This window comes from Gouania willdenowi, chromosome 22, assembly GCF_900634775.1.
Source record: "Gouania willdenowi chromosome 22, fGouWil2.1, whole genome shotgun sequence".
NCBI classification, from domain to species: domain Eukaryota; kingdom Metazoa; phylum Chordata; class Actinopteri; order Blenniiformes; family Gobiesocidae; genus Gouania; species Gouania willdenowi.
Window position 1 is genome coordinate 7,486,627 of NC_041065.1, and position 19,333 is coordinate 7,505,959.

The window sequence follows — 19,333 nt, forward strand, 5'->3', positions numbered from 1 at the left end:
AACCAAGTGTAGGCTGAGGGAACATCAAGTTAACAGATGAGTATCAGACTCTTTCCTCGCCTGAACTTTCTTAATTTAGCAATTTTGCAGCCAAATATTTTACATTAACTTTGCAAAAATTAAGTATTCTAAAAGGACTAATATTTTCCTGATTTTGTTAAACCTTTATTCTCCTTTTGGGGAAACGGTTTTTAAATCAGTAGCTATCATTTGACTCAATGCATAGTCAGCACTGAGCTGTTTGGACTGAAGTCGTGTGTTTTGGTATAAATGGAGTGATTGTGCTTTAGGGTGGACTTCTTTAGGTAGAAAAACAGAAACCTGAAGAAGAGGTTCTCAGCTATGGGCCAAAGTGAGCGCAGAAACTTCTTTCTTCTCTGTTTGTTCTTTCAAACAATTCAACAATGGAGCAGCAACAAGTTGCATAGACTGTAAAAGGAATGGACGTGACGTCCTCTGTCGTTCCCACTCAACATTCTTCAAGCCAAAAATACAGCATTTAGGGGCGCTGCCATCTTGGAAATTTGACGTCATTTGGAGCCAGAGTCTGTGCAGTAGGGTCTGATGGGAGGAGCCCTAGCAGCACGCCCCGCCCATTGAGTGCGATGCCAATCATTGGCTGTCAATCACCTTTTTCAACCTCAAATAACTTATTTAAAATAAACTTCAGAGAAAAATGAGCACTTGAACACAATGTACGGTGATAATAACGAATGATCACAGCAGAGTTTAGGTTTGGAAAAAAATTATGTGACGAGTATTTGAACTTTACAGTTTGACCATCATCCCATCCTTTGTCTTTAAGGAGGTGAGTTTATGACCTATACTGCAGCCAGTCAGCAGGGGGAGCTCTAAAAATAAAAGCTTCACTTCCGCGATGGCTTGACCCGTCCATTCTTTTTCACAGTCCATGGTTTTTTACGCTGTCGCCGGCTCTCCCACAATGCCGTGCGCTCTACGTCATCACTGATACTTCCTGTGTTCACGGCGCTCCTAATCGCTTTAGTCCACGTGAATAATTTGAATTTGCGAGTGAGTGAGTAAAACTGTGTGCTTGACTTTTGACATAAATATTATATCATTAGCGGGGACATGGCTACAGCACTGCAGGGATTATCTATGGGAGCTGTCTCTCACAACCAGAGTTGGGCGGTAACGCGTTACTAAGAAATCAAACCAAAGAAGAGAAAAGCTGGGAACGTCATAATAATGAGCGGTGCCACAGTGTTTATGCCGTGGCGTTCCACGAGTTGTCGACCGCTGATCTACAGCTTTTGTCCAACATGAGCCAAAAACAAACGAATGCAGCAATTATATAGTAATTTATTAATTTTGAAGCTCATTGTACAGCTTTTATTACCCAGAGAGCAATGGTACAATACTTTATAATTACAACATTTACAGGTGCAGTTTAGCTTGTCTTCTTACACCAAATGATGAAGCGGAGCACAGACAGTATGTGATTTAAATGCAGGCACTGCAGACAAAGCAAAGACAGAAACAAAACCAAAAAAAAAAAAAAGAAATAGCATTCAATTGTTGAATGAATCCACAATATGTTCATACCAAAAAAATCACTGCAGGTTGAAAAGATTGACACGGCTGCCAAATATGGTCTAGTTCCCCCTTTCTCTTATTTCTGTATCCAGGTACCCCCTTTGTCCGACTAGAATATTAGAACATTCTAATCAAGATCATTTCTATCATCATTTTGTGTGTTTGTGATGTCATTTTGTGTATTTTGTTGTTGTTTGTCTTTTTTATTATATAGTATAGTTTCTTAAGTCGTTCAGTTATTTTTGTGTATTCTGTAGTGATTTTGTGTATTTTTCTCTCCTTTAGTGCATTTTTGTTGTCGTTCTGTGTGTTGCTGGTAAATGTATTGTTCTGTCTTTAGGCCCTATGCTACAAATCTAGATAATTATATCCTGGATTAATCGCCGTTAGCAGGCTTCAACTAATCAAACAAACGGTCGATAACAACGCGCTAATTTGTGTTTTCAGCCTCGCTATGTGCGCGCTCACATAAAAGGGGTGGAGATTGCAGCGTCTGACCAAACACTACAATGGAGAAAACTGGCAGAACAACCGTCTTCACAATGGAGGAACAGTTTATGGTCTTAAATAATAATAAGGATATTATTTCAAAGATGACAGCGAAAAACAACACTGTTAGTGCTGCACGCTCCAGGAAGGAACGTTGGCAGCGAATCGCCAACTCTGTGAATGAGTAAATGCATGAGATTATTTATGATTTTAATCCGGATGGGATGATAAAAAGAAAAATTGGCGAGGAGACATGCACATCGCAGGCCTAAAACAGCGTGATGGATCAAAAACAGCACATAGAAAAAACAACAAAGATCCACAATTGCAGCAGCCTGTGCAGGACGATAAACGAACAGCGCTCTGATCAGTTTCCTTTACAGAACACACATTTTTCTATTCAAGTATTCAAGTACCTATTTATCACAGACACTGGGATGAGAGCACTTGTTTCACTGTAGCATTTTCCTGCTGATGCCGTCAGCGTATTATAGCGCATGAATTAATGACTTAACACGTCTGCACATACGGAGACACAGGCTTCATCAGCTGACTGTAGATCAGTCCATCAGATATGAATCTATATATTTCCTAAAGGATGTCATTGGTCAAGAGGCGGGGTTTTAGTATTCGCGAAGATCCTAGCCAGAGCAAAACCTGGTGCCGACCAGGTTAGTCGTTCAGCATAAGTTACCATAGTGATTTAGCTCCGTAAGAGATTAGCGAGCTTTGTAGTCCAGCACACACTGATTAAATCCCGGAAGTTAACGTGAGATAATCTAGATTCCTAACATAGGCCCTTAGTGTGTGTATTTGGTGTTATTTTGTTGTGTATTTTTCTCTTATTTTGTGTGTTTTTGACATTGTTTTGTAAGTTGCTGGTAATATTTAGTATGATTATCATTTTAAACTAAAAATATTTATTATAAAACCCCATATTTTTAATGATTTCATTTGTTTATTTTCCCGTCTCTCTCTCTCGAGTACCCCCTGTAGTGCCATTGCATACCCCTAGGGGTACACGTACCCCCATTTGAGAAACACTGGTCTAGCAAAATCAAACAAAATGCAGCCTACACTTGAAAATGATACATTTTAAGTAACAGAAGTGAAACGACATCAGTGTGAGGGTGAGACAGACCCTGGGTTTAAACTTCTCACTCATTCATATTCTCCAACAGTCTTGTAATAAGAAAGATAAAATATGCAAATTTAAGAACGTGAAATGCATAAAGATAAAGATTTGAAGGTTAAGATTGATTCAGCAATATCCACTGATTTTTTTCCCAGACAAGAGCAGAGGGGTGTGGAGACAAAGAATCGAAAGGTTGCAAAAAAATCGAAGAAGAAGAAAACTTCACCAGCTTCATCTGCAGAATTACAAAAGAAGTTAAAAGAGGGTCTTGGATTCAAACAAACTCTTTTCTTTGTAGGGATGTTTCCCTTGAAACAGGGTTTAGTTTCTTCCACCCTCTCTGATCACGGATTACATTAAAGCTCTTGTTGAGCACTTGATTTCTGCAGCACAAAAAACGTAAGTGAAATCCCGTAAATGTAAGACGAATGTAAAGAAGCATGTTCATTAATAATTTATTCAGCTGTTTCCAAATAATAAATAAACAAATGAATAAATAAACAAGCAGGCAAGCAAGACATCAACAAACACTGTTTTTCCACTTGCTTTTTTTCATGTATAAATGTCTCCTGTGTGTCTTCCTGTGAACTTGAAAAATAGTATCGTACAAGGTGTTTTTTTTGTTTGTTTTTTTTCTTCAATAGAACACGTAACTGTGTGTAGGTTCTGACAAGTGCGGCTGTGTGCCGTAGACGCCTCGCTCCATTCCAACCACCCACCAAAGTTTGTGAGGAAAAAGTCTTGCAAAATCTGCATTTATCATCCTGGCGAAGGAGTTCCAAACACACTGAACGTCCTCCTGTGCTGTCAACTCAACAGTCGATTCAACCCTAATTCATTCAGCAATGAAAAAATACTTTTTCTTTAAAATCCGTAAAACTAGTTTTGTTTTTCTTCCTGTATTGTATCTCCCCCCGGCTGTTTGAGTTCTCTGATGTGCTTTGGCATCCGTAGGGGATTGTAACACTCTGTTTCAGATAAAAAAAGTCCTTTTGAAACTCTGCAATCAAACATAATGTTGGCTGTAGAGGTGATAAACACAGTGGTTCCCTTCATAACCTTCAGGCTAAAGCACGGTGGCATTGTGGCCCTCCATTCGAGGCAGCCTGGGGTCCTGCATGGTAACCAGCAGAGAATGGTTGTCCTCGGACATACCTGCCCGACTCAGGGTAGTTGAGGTGGGATTTGGGGCTCCCCTCAGAGGAGGGTGGGGCTGGGGGCTGGGGTTAGTGTTGCTGTGTGAGGCCTTCTGAGGGAGGCCCTGCTCCTGGTAGCCGTAGCCAATGTTCCCACAGGGGAAGCGTCTTAGTCTGTACAGAGGGACTGGGGGCAAGGCTGCGGAATCTAGAAGCAAAGGTGACTGGGTGGAGGGAAGGGGTGGGGGCAGCAGTGGCCTGCACAGACCCTGCTGCTGCTGCAGTAGCTGTAGTTGGTGCTGCTGGAACTGCTGGTGCTGGAGGCCCAGCACCCCCGCCACCTCGGCCACCGTCCGGCCCATTTGCTCCTGACCCTCACCAGGCACCCTGGCCCCACTGCTTGCAGCGCCCCCCCCACCCCCCACACCTCCCAGTCTCTGCTTCCTCTGCTGCTGCAGGAACCATGAACTGTACGTAGGGTTCCACAGACTGGTGGTTTGACCCTCATTCTCCTGAGGGTGACCCTGGGCAAAGGCCAGATTGATGTGCCCCCCTTCAGTGGTGGACTGGGGGATGGCATTAGGTCCTTTGGCAGTGGTGGTTGTCATGGCGATAGAGGTTTGTGTATGAGGCTGCTGGTGGATACATAACGGAGGCTGAGCTGCTGTTGATGGTTTGGCGTCCGATACGCTGCTTGAGGTCCCGGCAGGCTCCGCCCCTCGCTGGTTCTCCTCTGATGGATAGGACGGGGGTGGCAGTAAGGCCTCCCCATCTGGCACCACAGCATTTACCAGCACAGTAGGACAAGTTAGATCTTCAGAACACACGGGTATATGGTCCTCCTCAGGAACTGGTCCGTACTCCACAGGCAACGGCATAGATATCACATCAGGGTCCTACAGAGGTGGAGAGGAATCATTAGGAATACAGTGTTTTTCAAAGTCCCAGCCAGTAAATCCATTACAATGATTGTTAATACCCAACAAAGCTACCAGAATCTTTACCCTTATTGATTTGAAACCAGAGTCACTCAGTGCCTTGACACACACATGGCTATCGGATAGGAATGTCGGGGTATTGACAATATCACGATATTTTATTACAAGTGTCTCAATATCATCATGGTCATGGTATACAATATGAAGCGGTTGTACTTGGAATTAAAGTTTTGCGTTGGATGTGGCGGACTGTTTCAGAGTAAACTACAAATACCATAATACTTTTGGGTGTCGTCATAGGTTACAGGCGGTTGAGCCAATGGCGTGCGACAGTGCGATCATGGAGGGGAAAGAAAACATGGTGGATGGAGGCAGCCAGCAGAGAGAGGTAGAAACAGAGGAGTTTAAAGAACCTACACATGATGCAGCGGCTACAAGTCAGAGGTGTAGAAACATTTTGGTTTCACCACATCAAGAAACCATAAAGGAAAAAGGCAATTCGGGAAGTTGGGCATCTGGGTGAGTTGTGACAATGCCTGTCGCCATTTTTGTTTGGGGTAAAACAACATTAACAACGTATTGACTTCCGTTGTAATAGAAAAGTTTTCACCATGTCAAAGAGCTGTTGTGTGTTTGGCTGTTCATCCAATGTAAAAAAATAATACAGATATACAGTAATATGGTGATTCTCGACAGTTGTATGCAGGGCTTTAAGTCAACATCCGCCAACCTGCAAAATGCGGGTAAAAATGAACTTTGGCGGGTAACATTGTAGCGTTACTAGCCATTTTGACTGGTGAAGAATGAAACAAATACCGCTGCATCTGTTTGAAACAGCAAGTTGCAAAAACAATGTTGCAACATTGTTGCCAGATTGGGCTGTTTTCCACCAAGAAATGAGTGTTTTTGTGTGTGTTTAGACTTTAAAACGTAATATCTGGCAACACTGCTGGTTGTGCTATTCCTATTGTGCTATGTCGTGACGTGTCATTCAACAATTGGCTACGTGCTTACGTTAGCGTGACTGTTTTGGTTTTTTTTATCGGAGTCAGACAGAATGTTGATGTAAAACTAGTTAGGAACAAACAAACAAACAAACAAACAAACAAACGTGGAGATATTTATCGGGTGTTGAAAAACGTAAACTGCAAAAAAGTAATGCTGCTGCTGACACAGGAGAAAATGAAGATAAAAGTGCATCTGAAAAGAAGTTAGTACTAGATTACTTCTATTTTTTCTAACTTCAGTGTTTCAGGGATCCAATTTTGATCCGAGTTAAGTTTGTTTATTAAGTTATGAGAATATACTTTATAAAATGCTCACACACACCCAAAGTTCCATAATGCACCTTTCAGGCATTGTTACAACATTGTTCTTAAATTAAATGTATACATATATATACTGTATATTTACCATTTTAATGTATTTCTGCAATCAGCTGAAATAAAAATTATTTTTAAAAAAACATGAACGCTTAAATCTATTCTGTGGCTCATAATGTAGTCTGGTGAAAAATCTGGTTGGCTGGTAACTTTAAGAATCTACTAACCATGCTGGCTGCTGATCTAAAAAGGTCATTTAAAGCCCTGGTTGTGCCATACCGGTATATAAACCACTCCTGTATTGAAATAAAGATGTTTTTGTCTTTTGAGAAAAAGGGAGAGAACAAGTTAAGTTTTAAGATGGCGCACTTTTATTTACTACCGCTAACGTCATCTGTGACGTAAACCCAATTCTGTTCAAATAACTCTAAAGGAATTATTTACAACCAAGCTCCTCAGAGCAGCTCAAGGGCTTAAGAAATAATGCGAGACGTCGCACAGCTACGACCGTTTTCTGTTGTTATGACAGTGGGATGAGATGTCGTGAGACAGGCTAGTTTTTTCCTACTGATGTGTTGTTGCAATAGTTTTGGCTGAAATAAACCCACAATTGGAACCATTTGTAAGTAGCTGTGTGTGTGTGTGTGAGAGAATGTTTTATAAACTTTATATTGTGGGTGGGTGAGTTTTATTGTAGTGACTGTATTCCACTGTAATGTAGAAAAGGCCCAACCAGGGACAGAAGTTGTAAACTGGCACTAGCTTTAAAACTTTAATGTGCATCACATCAGCTGCACACTTATTTTGTATCTATGTTGAATTGCATTGTACCTGTCAAATAAATGAATAAATGAATAAATGTTGACAACGAGGGCTTTAAAAGGTCAGTGGATACTTTAAATGCTCAGAGGTTACTCCGAGTGCTAACTTTAAATGTTGACTTGTTCATCTTTCTCTAGAAAAACCTCAAATTAAGCTAAACACAGAAAAAGGAAGTTTGAACTACTTTGATTTATTTGGCTGTATTTTTATTATTATTATTTTATTTATTGTTACTAGGCTAATTCCACACCTGTGTTGCCTTTATGTTCCAATGATTCGATTAGAACTTTTGCACTTTATCCAGACAATCTGTGTTAGTAGGCAGTATTTAGTTTATAATGTCATGAATGTACAAGTATAACAATAATTAGTCAAAATGGTGAACAGACAATTTCACAATGGTCATGATTTTTTGTTATTGCTAGCATTGCTGCAAACTGTTTGCCCTCCTGTAAAAATGTGAGCTTTCCTACAATATTGCAATAATTATTGTACCGTAAGGTTACTAATCGCGATTATACAGAACCGTAAGATTTAGATATTGTTACATTCTTACAATCGAACTATGCTCATAACTCCATTAAGGTCAGGGGCCTCATGTACCAAAGGTACGTACGCCCAAAAAACGTGCGTACGTCAAAACCCACAGCAAAATCCTAATGTTCAGAAACTGGCGTCATAGTTGATGCTTTAAACCCTAAGGATTTATGAGGCACACAACCAAAATAATACAATACATTCAAACATGAAGCTGCTGTTGAGATGTATCATTTGCACAATTTTTGTGAGTGAGCTTTTAATTTTTTTTAACTGTCTAACGTGAGTCAGACACATGTTAGTCACTACCTGTCAGAGCTCTGTGAGCTGATCTATTACAGGTGGTCAGACGTCCTCTGAGTTACAGACACTTAGGTCTGAACACTTTAAAATGCTTTCAGTTCAGCAATCATTAGCGGCCACACACATACACACACACACACGCACGCACACCCCAGACTGATCACCGCGACTGACCGGTGCGGTGTGTTTGTATCCACTTCTCAACACACACATAGTCAAGCATTCAGCAAACTGTGTGCGTCTATAATAATGTTTATATTAATTCTAGTATCTTCACTGTTGAATCGTCTCCATCTTACATGTTGTTGTCGGTCTAAAAAGTTTAAAAATCTCTTTTTTCCCGTGTTACTAACAGATTCGAACATCTGAATTTTGTCAATGGTTGTCATCTTGGGGACTGCGCATGCGCAAACACGTAAAAACACGCAATGAGAACGGAGGCAGAAGAGCAACGTGCCTTTGGGAGGGGGCGTGGCCTCCCTCTGCCTTACAGCGGAGTGAAAAAAAAAAGACTGTGCAGCTGTTCCAGGAAATAGCGCTGTTTAGTAATTTGGGCTATGGAACGCACAAAATGCAGACACTTTCAAACTTATAGGTACTGTAGGCTATTGGAAATGGAAAAATAAATAATTTATAATTATATGATAATTAAAAAATAATAAAAAAATTATAATAAAAAAAAAAAATCACAATATCAATTCACCCTTGGGTAGGCACTGCCTACCTTGCCTACCCTGACGGCACGTCACTGCTCCTCACCTGTAAACAGTAGTCAACTCTCTCCAGAATGGTTGAGAAGTTGGGCCTGTCCTCAGGCTGGTGCTGCCAACTTTGGGTCATTACACGGTACCTAAACACGTGCACGGAGAGACAAACACAAAGACCAAGCTTTTAACAAAGCATCCCAAGGAATAAAATATAACTGATTACTTTCATTGTCTTTGCACATGTCACATCATGTTTAAATGGTGGCCTAGTGGTTAAGGATGGTGGCCTTGTAATGAGGATTCCCGGTTCAAGCCTCACCTAGGCCATCACTGTGGGATGTTGAGCAAATCCCTTAACCCCGAACAGTTCCCCAGGCACTGCAAAATGGCTGCCAACAGGGATGGATTAAATTGCAGAGGACAAATTTCAATATATATGTGTAACAACATATATACATGACGAATAAAGGCTTAAAGCCCAGTTTAATTTAATTTAATTTAATTAATTTAATTTAATTGTGTAGTGCAGTGCCTGTGGGAAGTATGTATTGCTATAGAATCTGGGAGTTTAAGTAGTAGGTGAGCAGACGGGGGAGGTGGACAGTGGACAACGGCATTTATGAAATAATTTATGAACAGTATCATTGCAATCCAAACAAATCCGATGTTGCACACCATTGAACCAAGCAGCAGCCATGTTGAAAGTCTCATGGCAGTCTGATCCTGATCCGCAGATATATTTGAGGAACACACACACGCACGCACGCACGCACGCACGCACGCACGCACACACACACACACACACACACACACACAGACACACAGACAGACAGACAGACAGACAGACAGAGATTCCTTCCTTTACAGAAAGATGAGAAGTTCGGTAAAATCAATTTTAGGATATAAAATTAAAAGTTAGTTAAATATTCACATGTACTAATCTGTAACTTTCACAAATGCCAAAAACAAAAACAAACAAAAAAAAAAAAAAGATTTATTGGTGCAGATATGCTTCGTAACTATATCACTGAAGGACAGGACAGCCTCTGATATTGGGTTTATTTGTGGACTTATCCGTCTGTTTAGTTGCTCTCTTAGTTCCAGTTTCCTGCTGTGCAGCTTGAAAAAACATCTTCAGAAAACTTAATACAGCTGTGTTTGTTTTAATAGAACAATGATAAATCAACAGTAATAAAGGATAAAGCAGTGAAATAATTGGACAAAGTACAGCCAGAAAGGAAAACATGTGATATAATGGAGTTTACATTAAAGGCAGGATGTTGAAGGGGGAGTGAAAAATAAAGTGTGATTAGAAAATGGGTTTAAGGCTTTCCATCAGCTCCCCATGACTCCCTTCAGATTAAAAGGCAAACATGAAAGCAGTGCATTGGTGTGGACGTCACACTGGAATCAATCATTTATTTCATATCTTCTCGGTCACAACTCGTTTACATGTCAGTATCACAGCATTCTGTGTGTGCTTCTTTGTCTGGATACTTCTGTGTCAGTGTCAGCGTCATGGGGGGGCATTCGCAGGCCATGCCCCCCTGCTGGTCTACTGTGCCCCCCACCCCACTCTTCCCATTCTACAGTGGGAGCCCTGGGACAAAGTTTATGATACTCGACGAGATCTGATTGGCTATCGCAACTGACTGTCCATTCACTGACAGCGCACGGGAGCCCGCTCTGTTGATTCTGAAGGCCTTACTGGGGGTTTCCACTGGATACGTCTCCGCTGCGCCACGGCACCGATTGCTCCGCTGTCCGCCGTCCGGTAATCCCCACCGGTTGCGTTTTGAGTGCGCCACAGTGCACTCCGGTTGGACGACTGTGACGTCACGAGACAGAGCAGTTCTCACAATATTTATGTAATTGCACGAGAATACAGCTAAATGTATGTGTTATAAACGCAACAATAAACAGGTCAGTGTTCCTAACGAAAGAGAACAAGAAAATTGGACTCTCTGGATTTGTCATAGCAACATATTTTATCAACAGCCAACAGAGAAGAGATAAAACTGCACCAGTACAACATGAACTAAATCAAAGTTGCTGCAGTTTACAGTGTAGTTACAGTATGAGAGGAATCAATATAGTGAATGTGATTTTTCTTTTAAAGATTATAACGTTTTGGTGATGTAGTTACTTGAAATATAATCTGAAGTGTTTTATTTTGAAAAAATAACCCGATATTTTATTTGCGGAATATGTACTTAATTTCCTGTTAAGCTTCATTTGCTCTGTGCTGATTGATGTGACGTGCTCCGGTGTCCACCACAAATAGAAGCCCTGCGTATATCTGGTGGAGGGCACCGGTGGAAATGAACACAGACTAAAGTGGAAACCTATCAGCTCTGGTGGCGCGGCGGTGACGTAACGCAGTGGCGCCGCATCCAGTGGAAATTGGGGGTAAGGCAGATTTCACAGACCCTGACAACAACACAAGCTAGCTGAAATATGATTTGATAAAAACTGTACCATAATATACATCACTGGAAGCAGCACAACCAATAGCTTGCTTTCATGTGACGTCACATTGCTGCATCGCGAGAGCGCAAGATTCAGATGGAGGGCAGGAAGTGAAGTAGCTTAAGAGTACCGAAGATTGTCGTTCACACAGGTGAGAAATGTAAAAAACTCACAGAACAAAGCCTTAAAAAGTGGATTTGAAACCTACATCTGTGGTCAGGAGGAGCAGAGTCTGCTGATGCACTGTGCACATAAAGCTGAACACCCTAATGCTATTTGACTACATGTCATAAAGTACTATTCAGTAGTAGTATACATATGTATGTGACAAACAAATCACATGTATCCATGACTGTCAGGCTAACGTTGTTGTTAAAATGTTTTCATGTTTGTTTACATTATAGCCATTACTGCTAGCTGCTAGCATCTTAACACATAATAATATAAGAACAAACACTCACCCTAGCAAAGACCAAATGATAATCATTGTGGAGCCGTTTGGTATCGAGGTTGTGGACCCACCCATTCAAAAAAAGCCTCCATATTTATATAGGCTTTCATCTGCTGTTTGGTGCAGTGTTTTTAAATAGCAAACATATGTATATATAGAATAACTCCAGGAATGAACCCCGTTGAATTTTGTCTGGCGTCGACTCTGTTCTGTGTTCAGTGCGTACGCATCATCAAAAATATCATAATCATAAATGTGTTGTCATTGAACATGGATAATTGAAGACATAATTGTAATTTAAAAATGTGATTGACCCAACCCTGATGTGAAGTATGCACTTGTGATTAAGGGTTTAATGAATGTGATGTATGGATTTCAGTTTTACTATAACTAGGTGTTAGTGAGATGAGGTTTGCTCTTACACTGGGCCTGGGCAGTTTTTGGGAGGGTCCATTCTTCCCCCATTGGTCACAAACTCCAACACTTCTTGGTTGCTGCGGCTTGGGTACGGCATGTAGCCCAATGAGAAAATTTCCCAAAGCAAAACTCCAAAGGACCTCAGGACAGAACGAGAAAAAGTAATGAGTACAAGTCGATCCAACAGAGATGTTTATTGAAGTCAAGACAAGCAACTACAACAATACTACTGATGTAACTCATTTGTCGTTTCAAATGCTCAGTGTTTTTGACCAATTTTTATCTCTGGCCCATAGGCAGCATTGGATTGGAAGCAAATTGTGTAAAGTAAAGTAGACATTGTACTAGAGCTGGCCAATATATCGTGAATCAAGATATATAGAGTTTTCTATTTTGGCAATATAGAAAATGACAATATCGCCTTAATCGAGATCTATATATATATATATTTTTTACCATGTTTTGATTTGTACATTCACACAGTACAAATCACATCACACAAGTATTTAATATTGTACAGTAAACAGTGTCCTTTAAAATGTTTCCATATTTCTAAAATACATGATTTATAGCTTATTTTGTATTAAAATACTCATTTTAGGAGTCTGCTTTCGCTACTTCTCAAAACATGTAAAGCTCAGTGACATGATTGCTGAGTGCATCCTAACCCAGACCTTCCCCAAAATTAGCCACACGACAGAACTCACTCACACGTGCTGTCCCTTACTGGTGAAAATGCCAAAAGTGGCACATTTTTGTTAAAAAATGTGTCTGTGTGACATTTTTTGTCAGCAAAATAAATCCAGAATTGTCTCTCTCTTTAGACTTTGCCCAGCCCTACATTGGACTGGTTTTCACAATAATGTTAATGATTGGTCCTGTGAAGCCAAAGCATGCTTGGAAGGCATCATCCAGGAGTGCTCTGAGCTAGGACGATACAATAACAAAAGGAACATATCTTTCAAAATGTGACAGCTGTACATTTTAAACGGACTTAGTTCTGCAAAGACATTATAAATAAGAGAAAAAGTCAAACTTTCACTTTTGCACACTGGCAAAAGGCCTCCATCCATACGGTTGTCAATAGGTAACATCATAGGTTATTGTTTGCAATCATTTTACGAGTTCTTTTAAATGACACATTCATTATATAAACCCATAAAAAAATAAAACTAAATATGAACTCACTTCTCATCTGATCAAGTTCAACATAAAAGTACAATTACATCCTAGATTCTGACATAAATTCTGAAAAATAGACATTTAGAGAATAAGATAAGGGATGAAAAGGAGAAATATATAGATGACCACTGAAACATGTGGATTAGGACATCTTCATGCAAAATCTGTGAAAGTGTGAGAAGAATCAGAGAATCTTACCATGTGTCTGTTTTAGAAGTAAAGATTCCCTCCATGAAAGCTTCAGGTGGCATCCACTTCACTGGCAGCATGGCACGCCCACCTTTTCTGTAGTAACTCGCCCTACACACACACACACGCACACGCACACGCACACGCACACGCACACACACACACACGTTAATCGTAATAATATAAAGGCTCTAATCAGGCAGAAATAATGTACCTTCACTACATGTTTGCTACACAGGGACTACATCCAAATAGTCCCTCCTATCTCCTTTCCTATCCACTTTTTGTAAACTCCCAGAGAGTTCCATTTCTCTGAAAGTGAAGGAAGGGAGGCTCAATGCTTCCTTTATATCCTCCTTTAGCCTTGGATGCATCCTTTACCAAAGGAGACCAGATAATGTTGACCCACAATTCCTTGCTGTGACAACATTTATAGGAACACCCTCATCCAAGCGTTCACGGACACACAGGAAGGCTAAAGAAGGACGCAGATCATGTAAATTACCAATTCAATAATGTGCCTTGAACAACTTTAAATAATATAAAACTCATATCTTATGATATACAACCATATTATCAGATTATAACTGATGTAAAACAGAAAAAGGGATCAGAGACAATTTTAGTTACATTATGTTTTATTCAACATAATTCATTCACCTAGGAACGCTTTGTGCAGTTGTACGTGTGTATGCCTATAAACGTTATGTAGGCCTATATCTGGCATAAATGACAGATTGAAAAATCATATGTATTTTGGATTAATGTTGATTTCTGAGTAAAGGTGAGTGTAGGAGCCATATTGCTTATTGTTCTAATTTTATGGTTGTTAGAAATAATTTTGGTTGAATGGTCTGGGAGTGGGAGGGGCGTGTGGAGTCAACGTGGTGTTAGTTAAAATCGGATGAGAGTGGAGCCACACAGTCTTTTTACCTCTCTCTCTCTTAGCTCTCTCATTTTGCTTTTGTGGATTAACCTGTTGCTGTTTTTCTTCAAGTAAACATTTAAACTTTACTACGTGGTCCTGTGTATTTTTTATACGAGCGTCAAACTAAGGCTGCACTCAGTGGACACCTACATTATTAGTCAAAAGACTTGCTCTGCATGGAAACGGATGAAGGAATTAACCAACTTTTCAAGGATTTCACGGATAATTTGGGAGGAAAACACGCTGTAAGTTGCATCTTTCTTACTCTGCCACGGACTTTCAGCCAGCTGCACGCAGCACACCAGCCCGCATTGCTGTGTGTGTGTTTGTGTGTGCTTTTTGCTGCTCTTATGAGGACAGAAGTGGGAACACGTACAGTATGTTAAAGGATCATTCTTCAACCGTCATTTCTACTGAATAAGTGTGGAACTTTCACTAGTTATGGAGGATCAGGACAGTGAAAAACGAAAAGTAAAAATGACTGAAAAGGCTGTTGAAGAGCACAAGACTAAACAAGTTCATGCACGTAGGCACAAGCTATCTCAAATAACAAGCATGGAAAAACAAATTGAGCAATTAATGGAAGATGATGACAATGTGGACATTGTAAAAAATAACTTACGTGTCGACTTCACCGGTTTCAGCAAGTTTTCTGACCTAAATTTTAGTTTGCAACAATTTATGGCAGAGGAAGAATTCTTGGAAAATAAGAAGAATATGTTTGATCCTAAAATTAAGTCAATGAATGATTTCTTCTGGAAATGTGAGGAATGGATGAAAGAGGTCATGAAACGCATTGAGCAGGCAGAAGATATTAAGTCTACATCTTCAAAAGTGACCACTAAATGGAGAAGTAGACTAGGATCACAATCTGGAAGTGTGTCATCATCATCTTCCTCAATCAGAATGAAGGCAGAAATGGATTGTGCAGCATTACAGGCAAAGGCTAAAGCTTTAAGGGAGAAGTTGGCCATAGAAAAGGAAGAAGCAGATTGGCATGCACAAAAAAGATGCAGAGAGGTTTTACTGCAAGCAGAAGAAAAATGCCGCGAAGCAGAGTTTGAAGCCGAACAAAAAAGAATGGAAGCAGCAATAAAAGCCAGAAAAGAAATGCATGCTATGGAGACTGCTCTCGCTGAGTCAGATGCAAAAATGGAAGTTTTGCAAAAATATGAATACACACAAGCGGACAGTGTTTTTGTTACCGATGCACAGATTGGTAAAACAGAAGTGATGAATGTCTTTCAACCACCATTACTTGATTACTCCGCAGCCAACGATGAACACTACGAACAGTCAGCCACAGCTATAAGAACATCACCCGCTCAGAAAGTCGAAGTCAATAATGAACCAGTGCTTGATAATTTATGCAAAGCCATCTCTCAGCAAGCCAATATCACAGAATACCTTGTGAAGAATCACAAAGCATCACTACTTCCTGATCTCTACATTCCAATATTCAAGGGAGACCCACTTGAGTATAAATCCTTTATTAGATCTATCGAACACGATGTTGAAGGCCGCACTGATGATGATCGTGACCGCCTGGAATTTTTGCTGCAGTACACAAGTGGCCAACCACAGGAGTTGGTTAAGAGCTGTTTTCACATGGAACCATCAACTGGTTATGCTAAAGGCAAACAAATGCTAAAGGAATTTTTTGGTGACGACTACAAGATAGCAGAAGCCTACATAAAGAAGGCCTTGGATTGGCAAACAATCAGGTCAGAAGATGGGGCTGCATTGCAGGCATTTGCATTGTTTCTTACAGGCTGCTCCAACACTATGAAATATATTAGCTACATGGAAGACTTGGACAACACAGCTAACATAAAGCACTTGTTAACAAGCTTCCTTACAAGCTTAAAGAAAGTTGGAGAAGATCTGCTTGTGACATACAAGAAAAGACAAAGAAAAGAGCAAGTTTCCAAGACTTGGTTGACTTTGTCACCAAACAAGTTAAATATATGTTACATCCGCTGTATGGAAACTTAGAAACTACCACAAGCATAAAAGATCAAGTTCGACAGAAACCAAAACCCCAATATTCTCAAACATTCAAACCCAAGAAGGTATTCACAACAGCCTTGTGCCCCCCAGAACTGAAAACAGAGACAATACAGATAGTGACAAACAGGTAACAATGACACCGAAACCTTTAACTGTGGACGCAAACAGTAAACCTTGTGTCTTTTGCAAAGGCGAGCAACACAACCTCACGGTCTGCAGAAAACTCAAGAGCAAGTCACATAAAGATAAGATTGACTTTTTGAAAAGCAAAGGTCTGTGTTTCGCATGTTTAAAACATGGTCCCATGAGTAGTAGCTGTTAAGAAAAGATCCAATGTCAAGAATGCTCTCGACTGCATCCCACATTGCTACACAAAGATTCACAAGAAGAATCACTGATACAAAGTTGCGAACAACAATCTATCTCAAGTGCTCTTGTACAAACCACTGAAACATTCAGCGTCACTGGGGCCGGTAAGGATGATTGTGTTTTATCAATCATTCCAGTGTGTGTCAAAGCACAAAAGGGAACCAGGATAGTGGTTACGTACGCATTTCTGGACCCTGGTAGCTCTGCTACTTTTGCTACAGAGACACTGATAAGTCAGCTTGACATGCATGGAGGCAATACAAGCATCTCATTGCGAACAATGGGAAATGAATCTGTGGTGAACACCTGTATTGTGACTGGACTGGAAATCAGCAGCCTTGAAGGCATGCAGTTTATCGAACTTTCAGAGGTATATGCACAAGATAACATCCCAGTAACCAAAGACAATATTCCCCACCAAGAGGATATTATCAGCTGGCCTCACCTAAAGGAGGTGAAACTTCCCACTATAGAAGCAGAGATTGGATTGCTCATTGGAGCAAATGTTCCCAAGGCGATGGAGCCATTGCAAGTGGTTAACAGCGTGGATGATGGACCGTATGCCGTGAGAACAATATTAGGCTGGACAGTGAATGGCCCTCTGAAAGGTGGAAGCGAAATGGACTCAGACAAACTGACAGAAGTTACTGCAAATAGAATCTCGGTGGCCAGGCTAGAGGAGCTCTGGCAACTGCAGTTCAAGCAGGACTTTCCTAATGCTGGACAAAATGAAGACATTGAGATGTCCAAGGATGATCACCAGTTTATCAACATGGTGTCCCAATCATTGAAACTTGTGGATGGTCATTACACTGTATGCCTTCCTGTGAGGAACCAATCGTTGTATATTCCAAACAACAGAACTGTCGCTGAGCAACGTGTGTTGAACTTACGAAAAAGATTCTCCAGAGACATCAAGTATTACGGAGAGTATGTCGCTTTCATGGATGACATCATCAAAAAAGGGCTATGCAGTGAAGCTTGACAGTGATGGTAACAAGACAAATGATGGGCGTACATGGTATTTACCCCACCATGGAGTCAGACATCTAGTTAAGCAAAGGCTGCGTGTTGTCTTTGATTGTGGTGCAAGTTTTCAAGGAGTGTCGCTGAACCTCCTGCAGGGACCAGACCTCCCAAGCTCTCTGGTGGGAGTCCTCCTGAGGTTTCGCCAAGACGCTGTGGCGGTTATGGCTGATGTGGAGGCCATGTTCCATCAGGTGAGGGTCAGCGAAGAAGATACAGATCTATTCAGGTTCCTTTGGTGGCCTGAAGGGAACTACAATCAGGAGCTTGTTGAACACGAGATGTTGGTCCACATCTTTGGTGCAACATCTTCACCAAGTGTGGCAACTTTTGCATTACAACAATGTGCAAAGGATTTTGAAGAGGAATTTGGACAGGAAGCTGTCGAGACAGTCAAGAAAAACTTTTACGTCGATGACTGTCTTAAGTCAACTACTGATGAAGACACAGCAATCAAACTTTGCGCTGAGGTGAGAAGCATGTTGGCTAAAGGTGGATTTCGTCTCACAAAATGGTCAAGCAACAGCCGGAAGTTGTTAAACTCGATTCCTGAAGAGGAAAGAGCTCATGGATTTAAAGACCTGGACTTGGATGACTGTAGTTAGCCGATTGAGAGAGCACTGGGAATTCAGTGGTGTGCTGAATCAGATCAGTTCAAGTTCAAGATCAACCTCAAAGATCGACCATACACAAGGAGAGGCCTGCTCTCTCTTGTCAGCTCTATCTTTGACCCTCTGGGCTTTATAGCTCCGATGACACTGCCTGCAAAAGGAATTCTCCAAGATCTCTGTAGGCAGAAATACAGCTGGGATGAAGACCTGCCAGATCATGTTGTAAAAATCTGGAAAGGGTGGACCTCAAGTTTACAACAACTGGAGGAGTTTGTAGTTGACAGATGCATCAAGAAAAGGCAGATAGGTAAAACAGTTTTTCCACAGCTACATCACTTTTCTGATGCAAGCGAAGATGCCTATGGTACAACAAGTTATCTACTGCTTCGCAATGCATCTGGAGAAACTCAATGCACACTGGTGATGGCTAAAGCAAGGGTCGCACCATTGAAGTCTCCAACTATCCCAAGAATGGAACTTACTGCAGCCACAGTCTCAGTCAAGATGGACAAGCTTCTCAAAAAAGAGCTTGATCTTGAACTTCAAGATTCAATCTTCTGGACTGACAGACGGCTGTGCTAAAGTACTTGAACAGTGAAAGCACAAGATTCAAGACTTTCATTTCAAACAGAATCTCAGCCATCTTGGATCACTCTCAGACCACTCAGTGGAGATATGTCAATACCAACTTGAATCCTGCTGATCATGTGTCAAGAGGGCAGACTGTGGAAGCAT

General features: G+C 40.9%; 1 protein-coding gene across 1 annotated transcript in view; it reads right to left on the reverse strand.

The window, feature by feature from the left end:
* Positions 1-3,039: 3,039 nt before the first annotated feature.
* Positions 3,040-19,333, reverse strand: part of alk (ALK receptor tyrosine kinase) — a 763,155-nt gene continuing 746,861 nt past the window's right edge. The window contains exons 26-29 of the mRNA XM_028439062.1: positions 13,664-13,765; positions 12,289-12,423; positions 8,999-9,089; positions 3,040-5,213 (exon numbers count right to left, since the gene is read on the reverse strand). Of these exons, the coding sequence (XP_028294863.1) occupies positions 4,248-5,213; positions 8,999-9,089; positions 12,289-12,423; positions 13,664-13,765 (1,294 nt within the window). The 3' untranslated portion in view covers positions 3,040-4,247. The remainder of the gene's footprint in view (positions 5,214-8,998; positions 9,090-12,288; positions 12,424-13,663; positions 13,766-19,333) is intronic.